The following is a 25,486-nucleotide window of genomic DNA, read 5'->3' as shown; positions in this document are numbered from 1 at the left end:
AAAATTCTAGTTTTCTTTACCACAGTAAGAATCTTTTCTCCCCCTGGAGGTACTCTTAACATGGTATTGGTCAATGGGGATGGTGGATCAATATTATACCACAATTCAGAAAAATACTCAGGCATGTGCTTAACTTTATGCATGTGAGTATCATCCCACTGATGTCAATAAACAGTATGTTACACCACACCAAATACTTGTGTCTGATTATAGATTTAGGAATGGCCAGGCAATTAATAGATCTAATTAGCTAATAGCTCCAACTCCATCAAGTAACATTTTAACTAAATCTTCATGATATGCAATACAAAAACAATTAGGAGTTTCTTACCTTCCAAATATGGCAATGAGAAGTTGGTGCTGACATTGTTAATGATCCTGCAGGTCTTAATTTGACGGCCACAAGGCTCGTAGTGCCACTTGCACTCGTTACGAGAGTTGTAGTAATCACAAAATATTGCTGATAGAAAACAGAAGCTGATCAAAAAAACAGCCGGCGGAACAGAATCCCATTCCCATCTCTAACCATGCCAGCCAAATGCCCCTACACAGTGCACCGGCAGCAATATTTCCCTTGACACATGGGAGCTGGATTTTTTTTTTCCAACTCAACCTGAATACAGAACACATGAAACTCTGGATTTCAGCACCTTCACATTTAACACCACTGTTGCAGGAAACAAATGTTTGATTGAAATCACACAACTACTCAGAATCAATTTTGAATTCAAGCTGTCTGTTGAAGTGTTGTGATTTCCCCACCCTTCTCTGGACATCTGCAAACTCTTAGGGCTAATGGTGCATATAGGCTGAAATCAGTTTTGCCCAGATATATCAAATGGAGTAGTCACATGGTGTTCCTCCAGTAAACCCACATGGACATACACAAACTCTTCAACCTGAACCTTGTTTATGGGTGCATAACAAGATGTGAATGGGGGAAAGCTTAACACATTCAAAACCAAATTCCTCAAACCGTATGGCCTATGAACCAGTGTGAATTGCCTCTGACAGAAAAAAAATTGGCAAACCCATTGCAAACTGAACTTGCAAGAGTTATTTAACACATGGCTACAGAATAAAATTTGCAAGATTTCTGAGATGGAAAGTGTTGTACTGTGTGTAAGAACAAGTTCCCACTGTGAAAAGTTTAGTTATTGCTCCTACCGGTTGGATAGGTGGAAGTGTTTCCTGTAACTCATTTAGTACACCCATTGTGATGATCACCATCCCAACCTGACTTCTGGTGTCAGTAGCTATATGCAAGAGGCACATACAACAGCCTAAAATGAAGTCAATGGGATTTTATGAGTATAACTTAAACACAGTTTGGCCTAGGGGGACTAATCACAGGCGACTGTGCTATACACAAAATGTAAAAAAAATACTAGTAACAATTCTGGGTGGGAGATTTTGCCAACTAGATAAATATGCTGGGAAGGTCCGTCCACCAGTTGGCACACAGAATGGGAAGGATCATTTGAAATGTCATTTAAGGGTCAACCCATAGTGACAATTTAAATACACTGAACTCATCAATACAATAATGGGCATCTGTTGATACTGAGATGATGAACCCTTTCCACTGTGTGCCATAGAATACAACCCTGTGTCAATACACTGCTGCAGTGATTAAAAACTTTGTGATATCATTCTGATAGGTCCAGTTGTCCTCAGTGGGGAATATTTAAAGGTTACTCACGGCATATATCAGGAGTTCTCCAGAAGACACAAACTCCAGTGTTATTGCACGCTTGGGCATAGGCAGCAACTGCGGAACAGAAGCACTCACAGTCTCCACCACTGTCACAGGAACAGGCATCATGAACACAATTGTCATAGAATGGAGTTGGGTCCACCTGTGGGGGAAACACATGGGGCAGCTGTTAACACCAGAGCTCTGTTTCCAATTTGGAATCTCAGATGAAAATCCTTTAGACCAGAAGTTGCTTACTGTCTGTCAGGTAGCAGATCAGAGCTAGGTTAATTTCCATTACTTTATCTTAATTGCTTCAAATGTGGTTATGGGGAAAAAGGTAACTAAAAGACGTGTCTTGTGCATTGACCATATCTTCTGATGGGCATCATTTTAGTTTAATGACAAAAAATTATTACTCCCAGCACAGGACCACTGTACCAATGTCAAAGCAAAAGTTTATTCTATTCTGGGTCCTGCATTATCAACACTATAAGCTGAGTTCTGAATCCAGACCCTTTATCAATAAATATGATGCACAAAGTAGAAAGAAACACTTTATTGAATTTACAAAACTGGTGATTAGAAAAAATGTGGTTTGACTGGCAAACTGAACTATTTGGACAGGGAAGTTGCTGATGGAGAATAAAAATAAGACAATTAAAGGTCATTTTTACAACTGCTCTTCTAACCATAACCACATTCTGAAAACAATTTTGTTAAGTCTCCCTTCTAAACCTATCTGCTATTAGGATAGTATACTTCAGCTTTCAAAAAAAAAAATCCCTGCACTTAAATTATCCTCCTTTTACAAGCATCTAGCTTGGACACTCTTCAGGGTGCCATAAGAACCTCATTCAGGCTCTCTTCTTCTTCTTCAAAGTGAATTAATCTGCTAACTCTATCACCTTCTCCAATCCACTGTACTTTATGGTTGCTGATCTAAAAGAAAATTTAATTGAAGTCAATGAAATTTTCTCTTCAGTTAGTTAACCAGCCAGGTGGTGTACATCTGCCAGACATACTATCTGGTAGCAGAGAAGAAGCAGAGACAGTTCTACACCTGCCTAGTGTTGGTGCATCCTGTCATACATTAGCAAATGCTTCTTTTCCACTTTGGATGATCAGAGGGAGAACCCAGACTGGGTTTTATGCCCCCACTGAAAGGGGCATAAAAGCATATGCTAGAACAGCAGGAATCACAACTCTTTGTGATTCTTCCTATACTTATAATGTGTGTGAAGCACTTTGAAAAACTCTGATAAGTGCAAACTGTTATTATTATTAAATTATTATTGCACTTCAGTTGAGAGACAAGGCTTAGATAAATTACATAACACTATGTATACCTTGAGCCTAGAACACTGTGTTTTGTTATTATGATTTGGACGCATTTTAATATGAGATAGGGTGATGTAAACATGCTTAAACTATGAGCTGATTGATACTAATTATCACTTAAAACAAGGAGAATGCAATGCAACAGATTGAAACATCTAAAGTCTGTCCACAGTCAGAACCATCATCTGCGATTGGAGTGGGGAGGATCCATAAAAGCCCAGTGATGTACTGGATAGGGATCCCAGTTTGCACACTAGAAAGAACCTCCATTCTATATGTAAACAGAGTGTTACTTCTGTGTGGCTCACAAACAATACCATGGCAGGGAATTTCTCCCAAACTAGAACAAATGGATGCTTCAGTCCAATCTATGAAAACATACCAAATCCCTGGTTTGACTATCCCAAGGAATAGCGGATGCCTGAACATCTAACTTGCAAGTGTAGTACCTCTTCTTATCAGGGGGATGAACCTGATGATCTCAAAGGTCTTTTCCAGTTTCTAACTTCTGAGGCTACTATGATTAACTATTGCCTCACTCAGCTGTGCAAATTCAGCCTTCCTCTGTCTTCTTGCACAGAGGTTCACTTGTCAGTAGTAGCCACTGCCCTCTCTACTAACCTTGGCATGACAATCTTTAAAGACTTTGCTCTGGATGATGCTGCACTCCTTCTCTGCCCAGGACTTGCGGTGAGGTTTCAGATTGCAGGGCAGGATCTCATCCACCACATCAGGGCAGGAGCCAGACTGTTTCCAAGAATTACCAAACTCCAGAGAACTGGTCACCAGCAGCCCGCTCCTTGTTGTGAAGTCATTGTTGGACTTGTCATCAAAGTTGCCACACAAACCACAGATTTTGCCCTGAAAAAGCAAAAGATGTTTGATTTCAGAACATGTCATCAGATTTTTAGTTTACCCAGTAATGGAGCACCAGTAGAGTTAGAACCAAAACAAAGACATAAAGTGAGGGAATGATTTCTCCCTGTAACTTACTTATTTTCATCTTTACTTCAAAATCATGTGTATAAGTTAAACTTATTTTTATGTGTTTTTCTGCCTGGTTAGCAAGCTACCGGTAGCCCAGGCAAGGAACCTGTGTCTTCCCTTCGTGCTACATACAGTATCTAGTAACTATATCTATATTTCTTTGCAGCCTCCCATTCAACTTATAAGGATTCAAACAGCGGCTACACTTCTCTCACCTAACAACAAGCCATCTCTTTACAGTGCATTGTGGTATGCAGCAACTTAGCTGCATGATTCCTATTAATATAAATAGGAGTCACATGACTACATTTTCCCTTACACAATGCACTGCAAATTTAGCCCTAAGTCTATTAAATGTTAACTGTGAAGAGTTGGCTGATCATCTTTAAGGCAGATTTCCATCACTTGCGAAGAGTAAGATGGAATAAGGAAGAAATAAAGCACCCTTGAATAAAACTGAAAAGCCAGTACAGTGGCTTCAATGGGTTTTGGTTGCCTGGCATCCTTCTAGTCAAAGATGTGGCTGTAATAAAAACTAGGAATCTTTTGCCTCACTTTTGCTCCTCCCTCCATTTTTTTAACCCTACTCAAGCTACTTCAAGGTTTCCAGCGAAGTGTCATGTAAACATTTAACCTCTTAGGAAAACAAACTAAGCAGTGTCATAAATGGGCACAAGTATGGGGTCATAGAATGTTTGCACAGCCCCTAACTGCTACAAAAGGCTGCTGGAGTCTCTTGCTAAACAAGTCAAATGTTTTATAAGGGAAGATGTCACGGCTGAAAGCATTTCATCAGTGAAGAACTTTTAGTTTCTTTTCAGACAGGTCCCTTACACAGAGGCTGTGAGTTGTTGCCACACTTTGCACTACTTGAACCAGAACTGCATTTCCCCAAGGTAAAATATGTAAAATATGTTGCATAATTATTTGAGAGCTGGGGCAATCTTGTGATTTTTTGTTCTGTCTTCTTTTGGGGAATTACAATGTTTTAGCTATTTCTTTGGTACTAAGGGTCATACATATATAAAATACACACATACACTATATTATTATATATAATGAATAAATTGTGATTTAATAGTGAAATGCCTCCAAATAAAAGTTGGCCTCTACCACTGCTTGAGAGATTAAGCCTAGCAATATAGCTCACAACATGTTTACAGATTGTCTGGAAAATAGGGCCCCTGTTCTGTTTTTCCCTTACTTTACAATATAGAGCAAAGTTTTGGTCTACAATGATGAGTAAATGATATCTGGGGTCCCAAGAGTTTATTCTTTTGGGACCTGATCCAAAAACTCATAAAAGTCAACAAGAGTATTTTAATGAACTTCAGTGGGATTTGTATTAGAGCGTTAATGTTTACAACTACTGGAAAACCACAGGGGACTGCTCATCCATATTGCAATAGTACACAGTACACCCACTGGTATTGTTGCACTGGATCATAACATAAGAAGCAACATACAATGGCACCCGCCATCATGGATAATGCAAGATATATATGAATCATCAAAATAAACAAGATTTAGGGACACTATTAAGAGTAACAATAAAGCATCATCCATATTTACTTGCATTCAACTATTCATAATCACATCAGTAGAGTCCATAATATTTTAGAAAAAAGGCTTGGAGTTGCTCACCTTATAATAAGGAAGCAGACTTATGAAAATAGTAGTCTTCTTATCCCAGATGAGCATCACGCCATTGCTGGCTTCAATAACAAGATAGAGCCCCACTGTACGAGTCCAATACTGTATATCATCACCATCCTCTCGCTGAATTTCTAGATACTGCTTGTCCTCCAACTTCAGTTCGATTTTCTGAAGGACAGAAAGAGAAGGGATATAACAGCACTGGCTTTATAGTGAGGCAAGCTCTTGGAATGATGATGCTGATGGACTTCATTGTGAAGCTAAGACTGCCAAACCACTGCCTAAATCCTTAGCAAGTGGAAATCACCATAGTTCCAGACACTTTAATGGAGCTATGCCAACTTTCAGTTTCAAGGAACATGACTATAAGCAAAGGGCAGTTTTGATTAGCTGCATTCTAGGAACCCATCCAGGGCCACCACTCACCCCTAGAAATAATTTAATGGCCTTTGAGCAGGTGACTCCGGTGGTTCCACATGGAACATTCACTGTGACGATACTAAACGAACCCCTGGGATCCTCGCCACAATAATCCTGTTGAGAGTGGAATAAAGAAAAATAAGTCAATGAAAGGAACCATATCATTTATTTTGATTTCAATCTAAAATAATTTAAATTTATTCTTCAAATTCCATCACACACACACACACACACACACATATGCGCGCGCCATTTAACTTTATGTTTACCAAATACTGGGAAAGAAGTGGGACAACTGAATTAAACAAATAGTTTATGTCCCAAAAGATATGGATATTTGTTTTCCAATTTCAGAATCAGCCACTTGTTTTGGAGTAGCATTGATGAGCTGACAACTTTCATTGTCGAGCTAGCCCAGTTGTGTACAATCTGCAACAACATTAGCAAAAGAAATGTTCACTCAAGTGCCATTAATTTCCTTGTACAGCTGGGATTTGTTGCAAATATGGAATTTAACTTGGCAGAAGCTGCAGTCGCCACAGAAACAGTGATCTTGAAGAAAAGGGGTCTAAGAGAGGTGGTCCAAGAACCAAACTGATAGCTATGTTGTTGTAGAACTTTTAATTCATTTTAGAAGATCTGTCTGCTCACGGCTCCCATTGGACATTACCTGGGCAGCCACGTATTCACAGTGTCCATCAAAGTCATAGTGTTTTCCATCAAAGCTGATATAATGGCCACTTCCATATACAGTACAAGTCCCATAGCACACATGATTGGTGCAGGTCCATCTTCCTTTTTGGCAGGTACTAGGGAAAGAATAAAAGAGTTGGATAAAATCTGAAAAGTGAAGTCCGAATGCTGATGTATGCTGCTTTGGAAGCTGCAGGATAAATCACATAGCTGGCTGACACAAGGAATCCATCACACGCATAATATTATGTTACAGGGTATTATAAGACACCATCTCATCAACAGTCCCCACATGGAATAGGCCCACTGACAAATTTACAGCATGGTTGTTAGCTCTGCACAGCTTCCTTTTTTGTTCCCGCATCAACACTACCCAAAAATTACACCACTGCCCAATCAGAGATGCCCTTGGCAGAGAGACGGATTCTGAGCTCAGTTACAGTGATCACCCTAAAAACTTATCAGTTTTGCCTGAGATAAACAGAGATAATTACCTTAATGTTTGTAGTATTACCTAAATTTACACAAAGGGAGTCATCCGAGGTCACAAAGAAACCAGAGTGGAGCTGAGAATCAAGGCTTGTATACCTATATCCTGCTCATCACAGTGGTATTTAAACCATTTCATTACTATTTATTTACTACAAGAAACATACATAAAAAGGAAAGAAGAGACCTTTACAGCATCTTACCATTTGTTGCAGCCCACTTTTACGTTCTCTCCAGGAGAATAAAACTCCTTGTTATGAATACATGGACAGTCCTGCTCCTTGACACAGCCCCCTCTGCCATCATCAATCAGTCCCTGAGGACACATGCATCCTGAGACACACTCTGTCTGGAACTAAAGAAGATAAGACAAAAATTATATTATTGTATAAGAAAACATGACTTCTCTGTTATCCCACTTCTTCTACAAACATTCATCCCATGTGCTTCATCCCCTGGTTTATAACTCAGCCATTTTTATTTATTTAATTCTATTGGTCTCATCTCTCTAGTATCTGAGTGCCTTAGAATTTCCTTCATATTTTACAGAGATATTAAGTTCAGACTATCTTACTTTTGTTCTACACAGAAAACTACTGTGCTGCATTGTGAACAAAATGTCTATCCATCTAACCCATGATTTTCCTCCTGAGAAAAGAGAAGACAAATCAGTGAAAAGAGAAAGGATGGCAAAAAGTAGTGGGGAACTAGAACAAAAATGATGAAAGGAAAGAATGGATGGAAATAAAAGGAAAGAAGAGAGAAAAGACTAAAAGATCATGTTAGTCAGATTTGCACTGCTTCATTTAGGGACTAGGGGAAAGAAGAAGCCATGCCATAGTCAGAGGTAAAATGAAAACGTACATAGTCAGTATCCAGTGTATGACAGCTTAGCTGCAGAGGGGTTTGTGAAGACCAAGACTTGACACTGCTGCAATCAAAGTGAATCTTGGGGGATAGACACTCTGTAAAACAAAGATACCATGTTAGATGGGTGAACTTTGAAGATCAAGGGAACAGAAAAGAAATGGGGAGGTATTCGATACTGAGACAGAAACAGCAGTGTGTACCCCTTAAAAATAATAAATGTAAACATCGTTTCTAATACAAGGTAAAATCCTTGGCCAAAAGCAAGGTGAAAGGTGGTGACTGTTTCACAGAAGGGAAAAAGAAACAAGTGGAGAATTCAAATGAGAAACTGAGATATTTCTCTCTAAAGCATTTCACTTACTGTCATCTATTATCTTCACTTGAGTGCAGTGGAGAACTGCATTTCGGCAAACACTACAAAGGGTGAGAAGATAGAAATTCATAGAATGTAAGCCTAATGTTTTCAAATGATAAACATCTAAGAACAATTTGCAGAGGCTTAAATGAACAAAAGAGATTATTACTTCTGCCAGACAATTATTCTTTTGGACCCTCAAAAATTCCCTATTGCTGTGGTATGTTCTTAGGTGATAAAGTAATAATGAACCCATTAATAATGATCTATTAGTGGAATAATATTTAGCAGTGGCCTTTGTGAAATATGCACCTTGGGGAAGAAGTCCCACATGATTTCAATAGAGATTTCACAGTGAGCTTGGGAAAAGGTCTGCAGAACTTTTGAATGTTACATTATAAACAGATGGTAAATTCATGATTTTCAAAGAATGGCCACAAATTATCCTGCAAATCCTCAAAATTGTACCTTTCAGCAATCAAGGGAATACATAGTCATACCCTTTCAGAGCATGTCCTTAGCCTCCAATAAATACATGAAAATACATATCACCATTTTATGCCAATTCCAGTCAAATGCAATAACCTCATTGGCTTGTACTCTTATCTCCTAGTTCTCTCCTCCTTGAAAGGCAAGGAAATATTTTACCATTCACAGCATGAGTCACTAGAGTTCATGCAAAAGACTATTGCTTCTGGGAGCCTGCATGTTGGTTTTGGAACTCCATCATCTTGATTAAATGGGTATCAATTAGTAACTGTTACAATGCAAAGTGAAATGGAATAATCTGTTTTCAGTGAGAAACCTGCTAATTGCTCATGTAGCTTCTTTTCCCCATTGCCTAGCAAAACTCCCATTGGCTTAAGTGGTGCAGGATCAGGTCCAGGGTTACCACAAGAGGCCACCACACACCTCATAAATAAAGAGATATGCCATACATATTAATAAGTTAACTCACAGCAGTATGACGTTTTGTTCTGCTACGGTGGTGGCAGGTAATATATACCTTTTATCTACACGGTATCACCATAGATATCAATATATAAGCAAAGATAAGAAGTGGGGGCTTTCACCTCTGCAGTCCACAAATGACAAGCCATAAAATAACCTACCAGCGTTCTTCTTGTTTCACGATGACATCCCCAGGTTCCAGGTATGACCCTTTATAGTAGCATGTACAATGGGAGATGGGCACACAGTTACCCTTCTCATTCATATAGGTGTTATCAGGGCAGCCACAGCCATCAATGGGAATGAAGCCCTCCAGGCAGTGCTTTTCGCCATCAGCAAGGGAGCGACAGGTATGTTGACATGTGGTCAGATTGTAACGAAAGACCTGGGATGCTGGGCAAGAGGACACTTCTTTGTCTGGAGAGGGGGGAAAAGACCAATGGTTACTATACTGGCAAATAAAAAAACCCTGACTGGGCATTACAGAATTTAAATCTTTCTTTCTGATCTCTGCCCAGGCAGTATGTAATAGTAAAAATGAAGGGACTCCCTCCCATTGTATTATAGAATAAATTATGGCAATTAATAAATAGTGTTGCCTTCACTTTGTCCTACCTTCCAAATTACCACCTGGGAGGTAATACTATTTCTACTCTAAAAGGTATATTCTTCCTTTAACGAACAGGCATAATTTCTTTTATTATAAATGGGAGTTGAGTATATAGAGGAAGCAATGAAAAGATCCATTAAATACACGTAGCGTTATTTCTTTTCCTTTTCCCTTTAGTTAACGGATCTTTTGCTATTGGAATTTGCTTTCTAATAATAATATCTTTTTCTCTGTTGCTTCATAGCCCTATAACCCTCCAACAGAAGCACAGTTTACCAAAGCCCGGTTCCCAGTGTTGATGATACCATTGATAATGCTGGTACACACCCAAGAAAATAAATAAAATGGAAGAGCCATGATGGCTTATATTCCACTGGACAAAGAAAAGACATATCAGTTTTTGTGAAGTGGTAGAGGAGAAGAAGATAGGGAAAATAATTACTCCCCCGTTCATGAAGTGGTCCTATAAACGAAGGACATTTAAAGAATACAGCTTTAACCATTCAAAATTCTTGACACTGTCCCCTTAAATTGTATTGGGCATCTCCAAGGCACTTCTAAACTCTTAACTCTGAGGTTAATGTAACTGTAGTCAGGTGCACTCCATCCATTCCTATGACTGGTTTCAAGGGGATTACAGTGTCATCACTTACTGCAGATAGTTTGTCTCCAGCCCCCAAGCATGATTCCTTTGAAGGCACAGGCCCTTGCGTAAGAGGATAGGGCCCCACACAAGCAATCTTCACTGTTCTTACAGCTGCAGGTGTCATATTTACATCTCTGAGACAAATAAGAAGCAGATTGTTAACAAGCCTGCAGGAGGAGGATTAGAACCATAAAAGGAAGACTGTGAAAACTGGGGCTCCAGTACAGTAACTGTAGAACACCCAGTACCTTCTTTCCCATGTGGCTTTCATTCACTCCCAGAATCAGAGAGCACAGCAGATGAGCAGAGAGCTGAGGGACCAACCCCAAAAGGCTCAGGGTGTGTTTGATTAAGCATGAAAAATGTAGATAGTTCGCCAGCCCTTATCTGAACAGCCAAACCTTTTGAAAGTCCAGTGTTTAGCCAGCTTCCTCACAGCAGCCTTTTTTAAGGGAACTTTGATACTTTTAATTCCTGATCAGTCACAACTCGGAAATGTGCAAGCCCACAGAAATTAAAAATAATAAAAGCAAATAAATTAGCTGAATGGGTTAAGATCTTCACAAATGTTCAGCTCAGACTGAATTGTAAAAGTGAGGGGGTTCTTTCTTTTCTCCCCAGATTGGTTTGTTTATCCCTCCTCAACAGAACTGAAAACAGAGGGAAACAGACCAGGAATAAAATGACACATAAATGGGTTGTTGTTTATCTCCGGATCAAGTAAACTCAATTTATTCTTTATTAAACCACAAAATAGATGAATGGTTAAGGGCTGGCTTAACATGTGACTGTCATGGCTCAATATTCCTGCCTCTCTTGAATTCTCCTCTGAAAATGAGTGCCCTTTCACCACACACAAGCTCCACCCCCCAAAAAAGCACAATGATTTCCATCTTCTAAATTAGCATTCTATGAGAAAGCTTATTGTAGGAGATCAGGGATGCACTCAATGCCATTGGACAGGTAATCATTACAAAATTTGAACCAATTTTTATGGCCAAGTTACAATAATCCCTTGAACATATGTATATGGTAAGACATGTATTAGACCAATGCCAGAAGGTGTCAGTATAGTATAAAATCCACACCTTATAATATTCTACAGGATCAATGGCTGAGTGACATCTGGCAAAAGGAGATTCTGAATTTTTCAGAAAGGAACACCAATATTCAGCATAATTTTCTGTAACAAAAGCAGAGAGAATGAATTATTTTCCTTGCATCATACCCTGTTTCACCATACTGTCACATTACAGTATGCAAAATAATCTGACCCAAGCAACAAAATGATAAAAATGAGAACCCTAAACTTTTCTGGGAGTGGAGAGATCGCACAGAGCCACTATAAATTTGGCCCACAGTCTCTGACTCAAATATCTAATGGCAAACACAAAGTGGAAATCATATCCTATTAATGTAGTCTGCCTGCACAGGATTGTCTTCCTCTAGCCTCCAATTGTTTGAGAACCCACAAATCCAAGCTGAATATAAAAAGAAGCAATAATGCTAAGAAAGGTGCACCACTACTCCAGACATATATTTTGATATATTAACAACTTTTCTTCTGTGTCTTTCAACACAGGGTTGCCCATGCAATTTCCCTCTGAACTGTTCATCTCTTTTATAGAGTCACAGATTCAAAGGCCCGAAGAGGCCATTATGATAATCTAATCTGACCTCCTGTATAACACAGACCATAAAATGTCCCCAAAATAATTCCTAGAGCAGATCTTTTAGAAAAGCATCCAATATTGCTTTTAAAATTGTCAGTGATAGAGAATCTACCAGGAGCCTTGGTAAATTGTTCCAATGGTTAATTACTCTTACTGTTAAAAAAATATTCTTATTTTCAGTATGAATTTGTCTAGCTTCAACTTCCAGCCATTGGATCAAAACCTACTGCCTGAACAGAAAGCTGAACACTGGACCCTCAGATTAAGAATCTGACACATTATCACGTAAATTCTCCAGGGTCCCATAAATGATTAATGGAATTTTGAAATAACAGCCTTATTTTGTATTTATTACCATCTGAACCAGGCAGAGCAAGGACTTGACCTTGGGTCTTCCGCAGCCCAGTTGCATGCCTTAACCATAGGACAATCAATTACTCCAAAGGAGAAGCACCTGTTAGCTGGCATGTGCAAGCCCACAGTACATCAGACAAGCACACACATTATTAACTTGTCAGCCTTCTAAATAAAGATTATTATTCTGAGACTGCTATTTGACTGTGTATGAGATACAGAATTTGGAGGAAAGAGGATCTATGAAAATGTAGTATTCTTACCGCTTTCAAAGTTGAGAGCACAAGGGTCTTCCAAATTATCCACTTGGTCTTTACAGGTGGCTTGTGCTTTCCAAGTGTTAGCAAAGGCAGATCCTGTAGCTTCTACCAACCCACCAGCTGTTTTAAAATCATCACATTCTATGCCATTGAAATTCCCACAAAGACCTGTTGAGAAAAAATGTGTTTTTTAAAAATTATTATTCATTTTTCTTCTAAAAGAGCAACAAAAGAGGAAAAAGATGATTTACCACATGACTAACAGTCAGAACATCAAACAGAGGGCTCCTCCAACTCAGTATTAAAATTGCAATCACAAAAGTAGGCATTTGGGGGGGTCTCACTTTAAAAATCCAAGTTCTGGGGCAGGTGGTCTTCAACTGGTGTTTGGTGTTTTGGGGGATTCTCCCTATCATTCTCTTATGGAATAGTTTCCCAAGACTGGCCACTTAAGTAATTTAAAACTAGACTGAACAAAGGAGAGCTGTAAACAGGGGAGTTTGAGTGGGAGTTTGAAAGGGAAGTTTGTCTTGTGGTGCTTGTTTTTTGCTGTGGGTGGTGGTGTTTTGGTGTGGTTTGTATTTCCCAGATTAACAGGATTTAGGTGGGAAGGCAATGACAGATACAGAGGTAGCAGTGGGAGTGACCCACATAGCGGAAGACACAATGAAGATGACTGGATGTGGAAGCTGTGGTATGTACATGATCCTGGAGGGGGCACCTGGTAAGAGTTTTGTCTGTATGAAGTACCGTCTGATAGAGCTGATGGAGGAAAAGATCCTAGGTTTGGAGATGCAGGTGGAAAGTCTGGTAGAGTTTAGGAAGGGGTTTGAGCAGATTATGGAGCAAAGACATGAGGTATCTGAAGGGAAAAGCTCAGACTTGCAGATGGAAGCAGGCCTGGGGAATTCTGAGGGGAGACTGGGTGAGGAAAGTGGTCAGTGGAAGCATGTGACTAAAAGAACGAGGCAGAGGAAAAGACAGGCTAGTGAAGGAGAAATAGAGCTTAAGAATAGGTATGCAGAGTTGGAAAATGAAGAAGGGGCTCAGCAGGTAGTCACTGAAGGTGGAAGGGCAAGGAAGAAGAGAAGAGCGGCTAGTCCTACAGGAAAAGGGGAAGAGTTAATGGAGATTACACCAAATATGAGCCCCAGGAGGATACAGGATGGGTTAAAGAGGATTACAAGGGAGAATAGGAATGGAAAGAACTTGCAGCCAGAGGGAACAGGGGATAGACTGGAGAATAGCACTGTCACTAGGAAAAGACAGGTCTATGTGATTGGGGACTCTTTACTAAGAAGAATAGATAGGCCTATAACCAGAGCTGATCCAGAGAATAGGAGGGTGTGCTGTGTTCCAGGTGCTAAGATACGGGATGTAGACCTGAGGTTGAAAAGGATTCTAAAGGGAGTGGGAAAGAATCCCCTAATTATCCTTCATGTGGGAACAAATGATACTGCTAGATTCTCGCTGGAAAGTATTAAGGGAGACTATGCTAGGCTGCGGAAGACGCTTAAGGAAATTGAGGCTCAGGTGATCTTTAGTGGGATTCTGCCTGTTCCTAGAGAAGGGCAACAAAGGTGTGACAAGATTATGACTATCAACAGATGGCTTAGGCAGTGGTGCTATAAGGAGGGCTTTGGGATGTATGGCCACTGGGAGGCATTCATGGATAGAGGACAGTTCTCTCGGGATGGACTTCATCTGAGTTGGGAAGGATATAGACTTCTAGGATGGAGGCTGGCACAACTGATTAAGAGAGCTTTAAACTAGGAATGAGGGGGAGATGGTTGGGAGATGTCCAGGTAATCTCCATGCCAGAATTTAGCATTGACAGGAAAGAAAATGAAGTAAGAGTGGATACAGCCGTGGGTAGGAGGAAGGGCAGTGTAGATACAAGTCTAATAGGTTATACTGGTAGTAAAATGACTGTGCTTAATAGGGTACAGAATGTGAGTGAGGCCAAACAGCAAAAATTAAGATGTATGTACACTAATGCGAGGAGCCTAGGTAACAAAATGGAGGAACTAGAGCTACTGGTGCAAGAAGTGAAACCAGATATTATAGGGATAACAGAAACATGGTGGAATAGTAGTCATGACTGGACTATAGGTATTGAAGGGTATGTGCTGTTTAGGAAAGACCGAAATAAAGGTAAAGGTGGTGGAGTAGCACTGTATATCAATGATGAGATAGAATGTAAAGAAATAAGAAGCGATGAAATGGATATGACTGAGTCCATCTGGGCAAAAATTAAATTGGGGAAGAAAACTATTAGAGCCTCCCCTGGGATAGTGCTTGGGGTGTGCTATAGACCGCCGGGATCTAATCTGGATATGGATCGAGCCCTTTTTAATGTTTTTAATAAAGTAAATACTAATGGAAACTGTGTGATCATGGGAGACTTTAACTTTCCAGATATAAACTGGAGGACGAGTGCTAGTAATAATAATAGGGCTCAGATTTTCCTAGATGCGATAGCTGATGGATTCTTTCAGCAAGTAGTTGCTGAACCGACTAGAGGGGATGCCATTTTAGATTTGGTTTTGGTGAGTAGTGAGGACCTCATAGAAGAAATGGTTGTAGGAGATAATATTGGCTCACGTGATCATGAGCTAATTCAGTTCAAACTGAACGGAAGGATTAATAAAAATAAATCTGCAGCTAGGGTTTTTGATTTCAAAAGGGCTGACTTTCAAAAATTAAGGAAATTAGTTAGGGAAGTGGATTGGACTGAAGAATTTATGGATCTAAAGGTAGAGGAGGCCTGGGATTATTTTAAATCAAAGCTGCAGAAGCCATCAGAAGCCTGCATCCCAAGTAAGGGGAAAAAATTCATAGGCAGGAGTTGTAGACCAAGCTGGATGAGCAAGCATCTCTGAGAGGTGATTAAGAAAAAGCAGAAAGCATATAGGGAGTGGAAGAAGGGAGGGATCAGCAAGGAAAGCTACCTTATTGAGGTCAGAACATGTAGGGATAAAGTGAGACAGGCTAAAAGTCAAGTAGAGTTGGACCTTGCAAAGGGAATTAAAACCAATAGTAAAAGGTTCTATAGTCATATAAATAAGAAGAAAACAAAGAAAGAAGAAGTGGGACCGCTAAACACTGAGGATGGAGTGGAGGTCAAGGATAATCTAGGCATGGCCCAATATCTAAACAAATACTTTGCCTCAGTCTTTAATAAGACTAAAGAGGATCTTAGGGATAATGGTAGCATGACAAATGGGAATGAGGATATGGAGGTAGACATTACCATATTTGAGGTAGAAGTGAAACTCAAACAGCTTAATGGGACTAAATCGGGGGGCCCCAGGTAATCTTCATCCAAGAATATTAAAGGAATTGGCACAAGAAATTGCAAGCCCATTAGCAAGAATTTTTAATGAATCTGTAAACTCAGGGGTTGTACCGTATGATTGGAGAATTGCTAACATAGTTCCTATTTTTAAGATAGGGAAAAAAAGTGATCCGGGTAATTATAGGCTTGTTAGTTTGACATCTGTAGTATGCAAGGTCTTGGAAAAAATTTTGAAGGAGAAGGTAGTTAAGGACATTGAAGTCAATGGTAAATGGGACAAAATACAACATGGTTTTACAAAAGGTAGATCGTGCCAAACCAACCTGATCTCCTTCTTTGAGAAAGTAACAGATTTTTTAGACAAAGGAAATGCAGTGGATCTAATTTACCTAGATTTTAGTAAGGCATTTGATACCGTGCCACATGGGGAATTATTAGTTAAATTGGATAAGATGGGGATCAATAGGAAAATTGAAAGGTGGATAGGAATTGGTTAAAGGGGAGACTACAACGGGTCCTACTGAAAGGTGAACTGTCAGGCTGGAGGGAGGTTACCAGTGGAGTTCCTCAAGGATCGGTTTTGGGACCAATCTTATTTAATCTTTTTATTACTGACCTTGGCACAAAAAGTGGGAGTGTGCTAATAAAGTTTGCAGATGATACAAAGCTGGGAGGTATTGCCAATTTAGAGAAGGACAGGGATACCCTACAGGAGGATCTGGATGACCTTGTAAACTGGAGTAATAGTAATAGGATGAAATTTAATAGTGAGAAGTGTAAGGTCATGCATTTAGGGATTAATAACAAGAATTTTAGTTATAAGCTAGGGACGCATCAATTAGAAGGAACGGAGGAGGAAAAGGACCTTGGAGTATTGGTTGATCATAGGATGACTATGAGCCGCCAATGTGATATGGCTGTGAAAAAAGCTAATGCGGTCTTGGGATGCATCAGGAGAGGTATTTCCAGTAGGGATAAGGAGGTTTTAGTACCGTTATACAAGGCACTGGTGAGACCTCACCTGGAATACTGTGTGCAGTTCTGGTCTCTCATATTTAAGAAGGATGAATTCAAACTGGAACAGGTACAGAGAAGGGCTACTAGGATGATCCGAGGAATGGAAAACTTGTCTTATGAAAGGAGACTCAGGGAGCTTGGCTTGTTTAGCCTAACTAAAAGAAGGTTGAGGGGAGATATGATTGCTCTCTATAAATATATCAGAGGGATAAATACCAGAGAGGGAGAGGAATTATTTAAGCTCAGTACCAATGTGGACACAAGAACAAATGGATATAAACTGGCCACTAGGAAATTTAGACTAGAAATTAGACGAAGGTTTTTAACCATCAGAGGAGTGAAGTTTTGGAATAGCCTTCCAAGGGAAGCAGTGGGGGCAAAAGATCTATCTGGCTTTAAGATAAAACTTGATAAGTTTATGGAGGAGATGGTATGATGGGATAACATGGTTTTGGTAATTAAATATTCATGGTAAATAGGCCCAATGGCCTGTGATGGGCTATTAGATGGGGTGAGATCCGAGTTACCCAGGAAAGAATTTTCTGTAGTATCTGGCTGATGAATCTTGCCCATATGCTCAGGGTTTAGCTGATCGCCATATTTGGGGTCGGGAAGGAATTTTCCTCCAGGGCAGATTGGAAGAGGCCCTGGAGGTTTTTCGCCTTCTTCTGTAGCATGGGGCACGGGTCACTTGCTGGAGGATTCTCTGCTCCTTGAAGTCTTTAAACTACGATTTGAGGACTTCAATAGCACAGATATAGGTGTGAGGTGTTTTTTTTGTAGGAGTGGTGGGTGAAATTCTGTGGCCTGCGTTGTGCAGGAGGTCAGACTAGATGATCATAATGGTCCCTTCTGACCTAAATATCTATGAATCTATGAATCTATAAATCTATGAATCTATATTCCCGTGATCCATTCTGCATTGACATGAGGCTGACGGGTTTATTTAATCTGTAGTATCAATAATTCATCTGTAAAATGTGTGAGCTGTGGGGCCATTCTCTCATGAAGTTTTGGATTCTGCTCTCATTCTTTCTATATTCAACCAGCTAAGCATTTCTGTCTCTAGAGCCAGTGCCTTTTAAAAAATATGTATCACTAAATATGAAAAAGTGTTCATTCGTTAAGTCTATACTAGTATCTTATAGGCACACAGTTCCCTTAGTATCTTAATTAGGATGGAAAGATTCATTAGCTCACAATTTCTTGCTATGCCAGTCACAGACACATCTCACCATCAATGTTAAGAACACACAGCACTTCAGTTGTAAATATTTTGGCTGCATCTTTCTCCTTTAGAAGTAGACATAAGCAGGCACTTACCTTGCAGTTTTCCTTGGGCAGATTGATCCACAATCACAAACAGCTGCATGATTGGAACCAATTGGATTTGTAGCTTGAGACCAAAATAGGTATGCACAATGAGATGGTATGAAGTTGGCTGGAAAATTGAGAAGCTTGCTGGAAAAGGAAAGAAAAGTCATGTTTCCCTGACTTTTTTTATTTGTTTTTATCACCTCTTTCTGTTATCATCCATAAATGTCACAGACAGGAAAACACTAGCCTGCTGAAAGCAACACTTTACATGAGCAGCCTGAGTCACCATCTGCCCTGAAAACTGCAACAGGCAGAGGACCAAGGATCAGATTGTGACAGATCCAATGCTATGAAAACATGGAATATTCAAAGATTATTGTATCAACTTTTACATGTATCATTATGCGCTAGTTAGTGATTGTATTCCTGGCTCAATGGGTGAGCTAAAGGATGCTTCCCCACAGGAACTAAAGACACTGGATAGTAATTAATGCAAATCCCCAAGACCGAAACCATGCAGGTAACAAATCTTGTAAAGTTTTGCACCCTCTGGGCAATAGCATCTACTGGTTTGACCTAGTTCAAAAAGTCTTAACAGGCAGAGGACTTGAAACTGTACAAAATGACAGACCTGACCTGGGAGATATTCTCTCACACATGATCCAAGAACTTGCGTGAGTCTGTGTCCAGAGACAGGCTTTGTGAGAGGGCCCAAAATACTTTAAAACCTACCCGAGATTCCATGTGGAAGATGAGTGATTGCTTGGTGAGCCAGACATGCATATAAACTGTTCAGAGTTTTAAAGATATGTTTTTTTCTGAAATGCTTTTGTTATGAATAACTAGTACTTGGCTTTATGAGAGCTGGCTGGTCACTGTTAACCCTATCCTCACTGTCACTGAGAGAACAGCAGGTGCTGGACTGAAGTCAGATCTGCTGAGGTAATCACAGTGCATTGCACAAGTCTGCAGCCTAAGCCCCCGTCTGAAAGGAGAGGGTTGTGGGGGATCCTGCCCCAGGAAAGGTGATGGCTGGATGCCTGAGACATAAGTGGGGTGCCCTCCCAGAGCGGGAGAGGGTATGAGAGGTACAGTTAACTCAGGACCCGTGACACAAACCTCTCTTATTTTGCTCTGAAGAACACTGACTGCTTAGCTATAGTGCCAGCCCCTGCTATACTAACAACCCAGCTACTTATGATGACTGTGTGGGATCAGGAATCAAACAGATCGCCGCCGCTCTGTGGCATGACGGCTCACAGGGCTGAGTTATATGCTGCTGTATTAGAAGCTTTTTTGAAAAATCACTACCTCTGCCTATAACAGTATAACAATAAGTAAGAGTCTCCCTCCCTATGCCCCCCGCTTAACTACCATTTGTTCCTGTTTCTATTTGAAGGTCTCCTTGTTCTTCCAACTTCCTCCATGGGCTGGTCTATTTACTTAAGGGTTTGGTGCCTCAGGTATCACAGTGAATGCTGGGTACAATGAAAGGGACAGCAGTGACAGTGACTCAAAGGGGTAACTCCCCTTATCCTTTTGAGAGGAGAATGATGGTGACTCATAAGTTTCTGCCACTGTAATGACGAGTTATTCCAGTCAGATTCCTGTTTTAAAACCAGTTCAATCTAACACAAGATATCTGGAGCAACTAATGGTAAGATCCTGGATATCCCCCCAAATAGAGAGAGGAATTGCCATACCAGAATAGACCAATGGTCCATCTAGTTCAGTGTCCTCTCTCCGATATTGGCCATGCTGGCTAGCTCAGGGAAAGATGTTAAATCCCTGTCATGTGCAATACTACACTGCAGGGAACATTTCTTCTGGACCTCACCCAGTGATCGATGTATGCCCTTAAGTATGGAGACTGAGATTGCTTTCCCCATTTTGTCCTACATCCATAAATAAGTGTAGGAATGGATTGTATGCCATATTATATCAAATGGAAGCACTAGTCAATTGTAAATCTTAAAAAGAAGTAGCTCTTGAATAAAAGTAGCATCCCAAAATTGAACTCCCTATTAAACGTTCCTTGCTTCTAATATACAAGTACTGAACTTAATTGATGCTTGAGTTGAAGTCAAATCCAAAGAACAAAAAGAAGAGTTGTTTTTGAAGCTACCCATATATTTTTTAGCATAGGGTTTTCCAGTCACCCATATTCCCCAGAACTGGGATTCTCAACCTAAGTCACAAACAGGTGTCAGGAGTCGTAACTACCCTGCCCTTCCCATATTGCTAAATGGGAGAGGGGTCCCACTATGGAAAAGAGTGTCACAATATGGAAAGGTTTGAAAACCATAGCTGTTACTGATTGTGGCTGTGGCTATTTATCCCCGGGAACTGAACTGGGTGAATGTTAAACCAGCTCTCAGTATGTGCCAGCTGTTCATAAAACACTCAAAAACAGCTGAGCTCTGACACACTTGGAGGTATTATATATAGGCAATACAGCATTATCAAGCCTGAGTGGAAAAATCAACAGAACAGCCCTACAAAATAAATAAACTGGAAGAGCTAGGCCCACTGGTGCCTCTGTGATGTTGCCCAGAAGGAGTCATATGCTAAGGTGAGGCTATTTAATATGTGGCCTGTAGATTATATTGTTCATTCTGTAGAGTACTTTGATCTGGATCCTTTCTACCAGGCAATTACAAACTTCTCCTTCCATGTGTGTCTGTCCTGCCTCCCCTCCATCTATGCAACTGAATAGTTTTTGGTAGAGGGGGCAGTGACTGAGAAGTGGTGCTGATTATGGAGCTGCAGTTTAAACCTTCACAATAAGCAGCACTAAAAGGATTTACAAATTTGGGGGAGGTTACTTCAGGATCCTCTGTTCTCTGTCTACTGATCTCCCACAACAACCCTCACAGATTCTGCCTCACTGCAACCGTCTTTCTAGCGGAATAAGGCTAAATGTGACTCTTTCTATGCGCCATGAGCACTGCTCTGCGCATCGCCACAGGGTGTTGTTTGACACAATTATAAAGTAACTGCCTCATTAAAGCTCCATACCCCAAATATACCTCCACTGAGCTTTCTACCCAGGTCAGCTCAGTGACAGAGAGACCTAAGATCAGTCCCCAAGACCACCAGCCTTGAAAAGAGTACTTAAAGGGAAAAAAGGAAACAAGAAGAAAAAGATCCTCTTGTTGGAATTTAAGTGACAGATATAAATCAGAAAACTTTTTCTCTCTCCTAACCAGAGTATATGGGTAAAAATTACCCAAGTTAAATATGATATTCCTGGTCCTATACAGAACATATGCTGGCAGTGAAGTTCATTTCTATCTATTTATGTGAGGCACGTGCAGATTAAGCTGTTTGCCCAACATCATACGGGAAGCCTGTGCAGAACTGGGGCTCAGGCCAGTGCCTTAATCACAAAACCGTTCTTCTATCCTTATTGATTAGCCTCTGTACACAGAGCCACCATCTCGTGGTTAGGTCACAAATTCCTCCATGTATTTTCTCAAATCCCCTTCCTCTCAAGCTCTTTACATTGCAGTCCAGTTCATTCCAGCACAAACATTCAGGAAATGCCTCTCTGCCTTTCTTTCATCAAAGGCTCTAACAGATAAAGAGCTTGCTTTTCCCTTAACATCAGATGTGCATTGGAGAGATGGTCACATTTCTTACCTGTCACATGGGGCAAGTGCACTTCCAGTTCATTCAGCAGCACAGTGCCATCTGATCTGAAAACCAAGATCTGTGTGCAAGCAAAAAAACATGTTTAAATTACTGCAACTTCATGTATACAGAGGGAAACAGACCACAAACATTAACCTTAAAACTGGGGAGACAAGAAGGGATCACGCTACTTTGTGCAGACGGACTCAATATTCTAATCACAGTTTTAAAAAGGAGCAATCTAATTAGCTAATGAAGATTCTGTCTGCCCTAGCATCCAGTACATGTACAAAGCTTTGGGCTTGTTAGACAACTTTTTAATGTATACTAGAACAGTTTGTACTAGAGAAAAAACGCTCCAAGAAAGTCACTTATTCTGGATACCAATTTTGCCAGGTGGTTGAAAGCATTTGGCGCTTGACAACAGTGTGTGTAGTGATTTGCTATACGCACACACCTTGCCATGTGTTATTTCTTACATAATTGTACGGCATTGATAGAATCATAAGGAAGTGCTTCAGGAAATTCTTAATACAAATTTTAGTATGTATTTTTGGGAACATAACTAGTTTCACAAATGTTACTGTCCAGAGCCAAGAAGACCAGAACTATATGGCAGGAAAGGAGGAGAAAAAACTCACAGAGGTCTAGATATTATGATGATGGGAACATGAGAGATAAATTAGAGAGACAGTACAGAAAAAAATAGATTAGACAGATTGAATAAGAGTGAGAACTTCCAATTTCCCCCCTCACTATTAAACAAGAGTGAAATTCAAACAGTTGAGAAGCTTGGCTTGATGAGTATTCAAGAGTTTGACTCCTAACCAGAACATCTTAGGTCTGCAAAATTGGACTTAAATCTCAACAAAATAAAATATCAAGGACTTCTTATTTCCAATCAAACTGGAAATGCCAAGAAAGCAGACTCACAATACTTCCAGCACTGGGCAGAACCAGAAAGAGCGAAAAGAAAGAAAGAAGGAAGAAAAAGTCAAGCAAAAACTTTTAACTCTGAACTTCTTCAGACTGTACAGTGCTGGTCTGATTTGTACAAACATTTGGACTGGTTTTTATTTTTTCTGTATTCAACCATCCTTACTCAGGATCCCCAGAAAAAGATTATCAAAAGTAAGTAGGGAAAGAGGAATCAGGGAATACATAGACAGAATCCATTCATCCAGCAGATCCCCACACATCACTTACATTTTTCTTGTGGTCTATTAACAGCACAACAGTCTTCAAACAGGTCTGTTTGTCTGTGGAGCCACAGGGAGACAGCTCTGCCAGGAGGGCGTGAGTGTCATTTATACTTTTCTGCAGTCAAAGTGGAAAAAACATAAATTAGTACAGTATGATGGGTTGTATAAACCCCACACTGGCTGAGAAGGGGTTAACTGGAGCCTGAGCGCTCTATTACCCCCACATTATTACACCTGGAGTATGTGTCAGGCTCAGGGATGAACAGGGCTGGATTTAGGGGCAGGCTACCTGGGTGACTGCCTGGGGTTCCAGGCTTGGAGTGCTGTTTTTGTTGTACAGATCCTAGCATGCAAATTTATTGTCTTATATGACATGGATAAATCATGCATACAAATTGTGAATCAAAATCATGAAATGGGCTACAAATGCAATAAAAAGTAAGGTATTCAAAAGTTTAACAAATGGAGGGGGGGCCGCCAAAGACGCTCCTCGCCTGGGGCACCATTTGGTCGAGGGCCAGGTTAAAAGGAAGGAGTTCAGTGTAGCTGGAAGAAGGAGAGAGATGATCTGGACTTCCATCTCTGTGGGAAGGGCCAGGTGGGATCCACGCAGAGAGAGAACCAGGTGAAGGCTACAACCATGCAATTAACTACTAGGGTGAGCCTTGAAAAAGGAGCAGGACTCCAAAGAGACCGCCATGTGGATAACAGTTCCACAGGAGAGCGGAGAACTCGGGGAAACCTAAGATAGACTAAAGTCTGAGACAGGTAGAAGTTGCTTAGTTTGTGTTTTGTCTGTTTTTAGGGTTTTACTGGGGGATTCCAGGGAGAAGGCCTGAGACCTTCTGCTCTGGAAGTAAAGTGAGACTGAAGAAGAGCCCAGGTGAGGTGGAAGGCATTATATTTGCTACCATTATTTTGTCAGACATTGTTTGGGACATTCATACTTCAGAAGGGATGGAACTATAGTGTGACCTGTCTGGAAGGCCAAGTCATCACCAGACCAGACCACTAACGTCCCAAGGAAGAGAGCTAGGTGGAGTTGCCGAAATGCTGTTTCATGCCACACAGGAGCACTCTGGGACAGCGAGTCTATGACACACAGGAAGCCCTTTCGTATCCTGAGCTGATTTCTGTCACAGAGGACTGAAATCATCTGTTAAACTAACAAACACTGTAGAGCTTTGCTTTTGAGAACTTTCTTTCTAGCGCTACCACCGGAACTAGGACTTCCTTTCAACGCTCCAGTGGCAAGCATTCAAGTGTTGCTAAAGTCAGATCCTTGTTCTCTGGAGCAATGGGGACCAGGCACTTCAGGGACAAAGGGATGACATAACTCGCTGTGCTCTCTCCCACCCCTTCGATTGACTCAATATCACCCGAACACAAGCATAGGTATATTACAGATTAGGTAGGACACTTCCAATCCTCATTTCAGATCTATTAGGCAGAGCTGAGTCCTTCAAGTTGCAGGTCCAGCCATCTGTTCACTAGCACCAGTGTGCTCCTCTGGACTCTTATAAGTGAGACTGGGTTGGGTAGCATAAAACTGTTCCATAATCATCATGAAATTGGAAACGACTAAGGCAGTCAGAGTCTAGCAGGTGAGCACAAACCCTCACTACCACATCAGTGGACACTGGGGATCATGACTCACTTTGAATTCTCTGGCATAGACTCTACAGTGTCCTCCTTCCCATGCTCAAAAAGTATAATGAAACAGTGATCTACAGCCACTAAACCAGAAGGCAGATGCATCTATATTTGCTATCTGAGAGAAGAGATCTTTAATACACGATACCTTGGACAGCACATAGTAACAGTCTCCGTGGAAGGTGTATTTCTTCCCGTCAAAGGTGGTGATGTGAGCACCTCCTTCCACTAAGCATGAGCCTGGACAGGATAACTGCTTGCACACCCACCTGCCTGAATCACAGGTGCTAGAAACACAAATAAATAAGGAATCAAAAATGGGGTTAGGTGTCAGAGGGACGGAAAGCACTGAAAAACATCTGTAT

The 25,486-nt window shown here is 40.6% G+C and overlaps 1 protein-coding gene across 1 annotated transcript in view; it reads right to left on the bottom strand.

Moving 5' to 3' along the window:
* The window catches only part of MUC2 (mucin 2, oligomeric mucus/gel-forming), a 174,643-nt gene that overhangs the window by 32,110 nt on the left and 117,047 nt on the right, over positions 1 to 25,486 (bottom strand). The window contains exons 9-25 of the mRNA XM_074954816.1: positions 25,270 to 25,408; positions 23,473 to 23,583; positions 22,276 to 22,345; positions 18,640 to 18,777; positions 13,005 to 13,169; positions 11,803 to 11,897; positions 10,722 to 10,848; positions 9,620 to 9,875; positions 8,514 to 8,566; positions 8,147 to 8,247; positions 7,486 to 7,637; positions 6,771 to 6,909; positions 6,107 to 6,214; positions 5,669 to 5,848; positions 3,659 to 3,898; positions 1,703 to 1,859; positions 332 to 460 (exon numbers count right to left, since the gene is read on the bottom strand). Coding sequence (XP_074810917.1) covers positions 332 to 460; positions 1,703 to 1,859; positions 3,659 to 3,898; positions 5,669 to 5,848; positions 6,107 to 6,214; positions 6,771 to 6,909; positions 7,486 to 7,637; positions 8,147 to 8,247; positions 8,514 to 8,566; positions 9,620 to 9,875; positions 10,722 to 10,848; positions 11,803 to 11,897; positions 13,005 to 13,169; positions 18,640 to 18,777; positions 22,276 to 22,345; positions 23,473 to 23,583; positions 25,270 to 25,408 — 2,360 coding nt within the window. The remainder of the gene's footprint in view (positions 1 to 331; positions 461 to 1,702; positions 1,860 to 3,658; positions 3,899 to 5,668; positions 5,849 to 6,106; positions 6,215 to 6,770; positions 6,910 to 7,485; positions 7,638 to 8,146; positions 8,248 to 8,513; positions 8,567 to 9,619; positions 9,876 to 10,721; positions 10,849 to 11,802; positions 11,898 to 13,004; positions 13,170 to 18,639; positions 18,778 to 22,275; positions 22,346 to 23,472; positions 23,584 to 25,269; positions 25,409 to 25,486) is intronic.

Source organism: Natator depressus, chromosome 6 (genome assembly GCF_965152275.1).
Source record: "Natator depressus isolate rNatDep1 chromosome 6, rNatDep2.hap1, whole genome shotgun sequence".
NCBI lineage: Eukaryota > Metazoa > Chordata > Testudines > Cheloniidae > Natator > Natator depressus.
The sequence above is the reverse complement of the archived record's forward strand: the minus strand, read 5'-3'. Positions and strand labels throughout refer to the sequence as shown.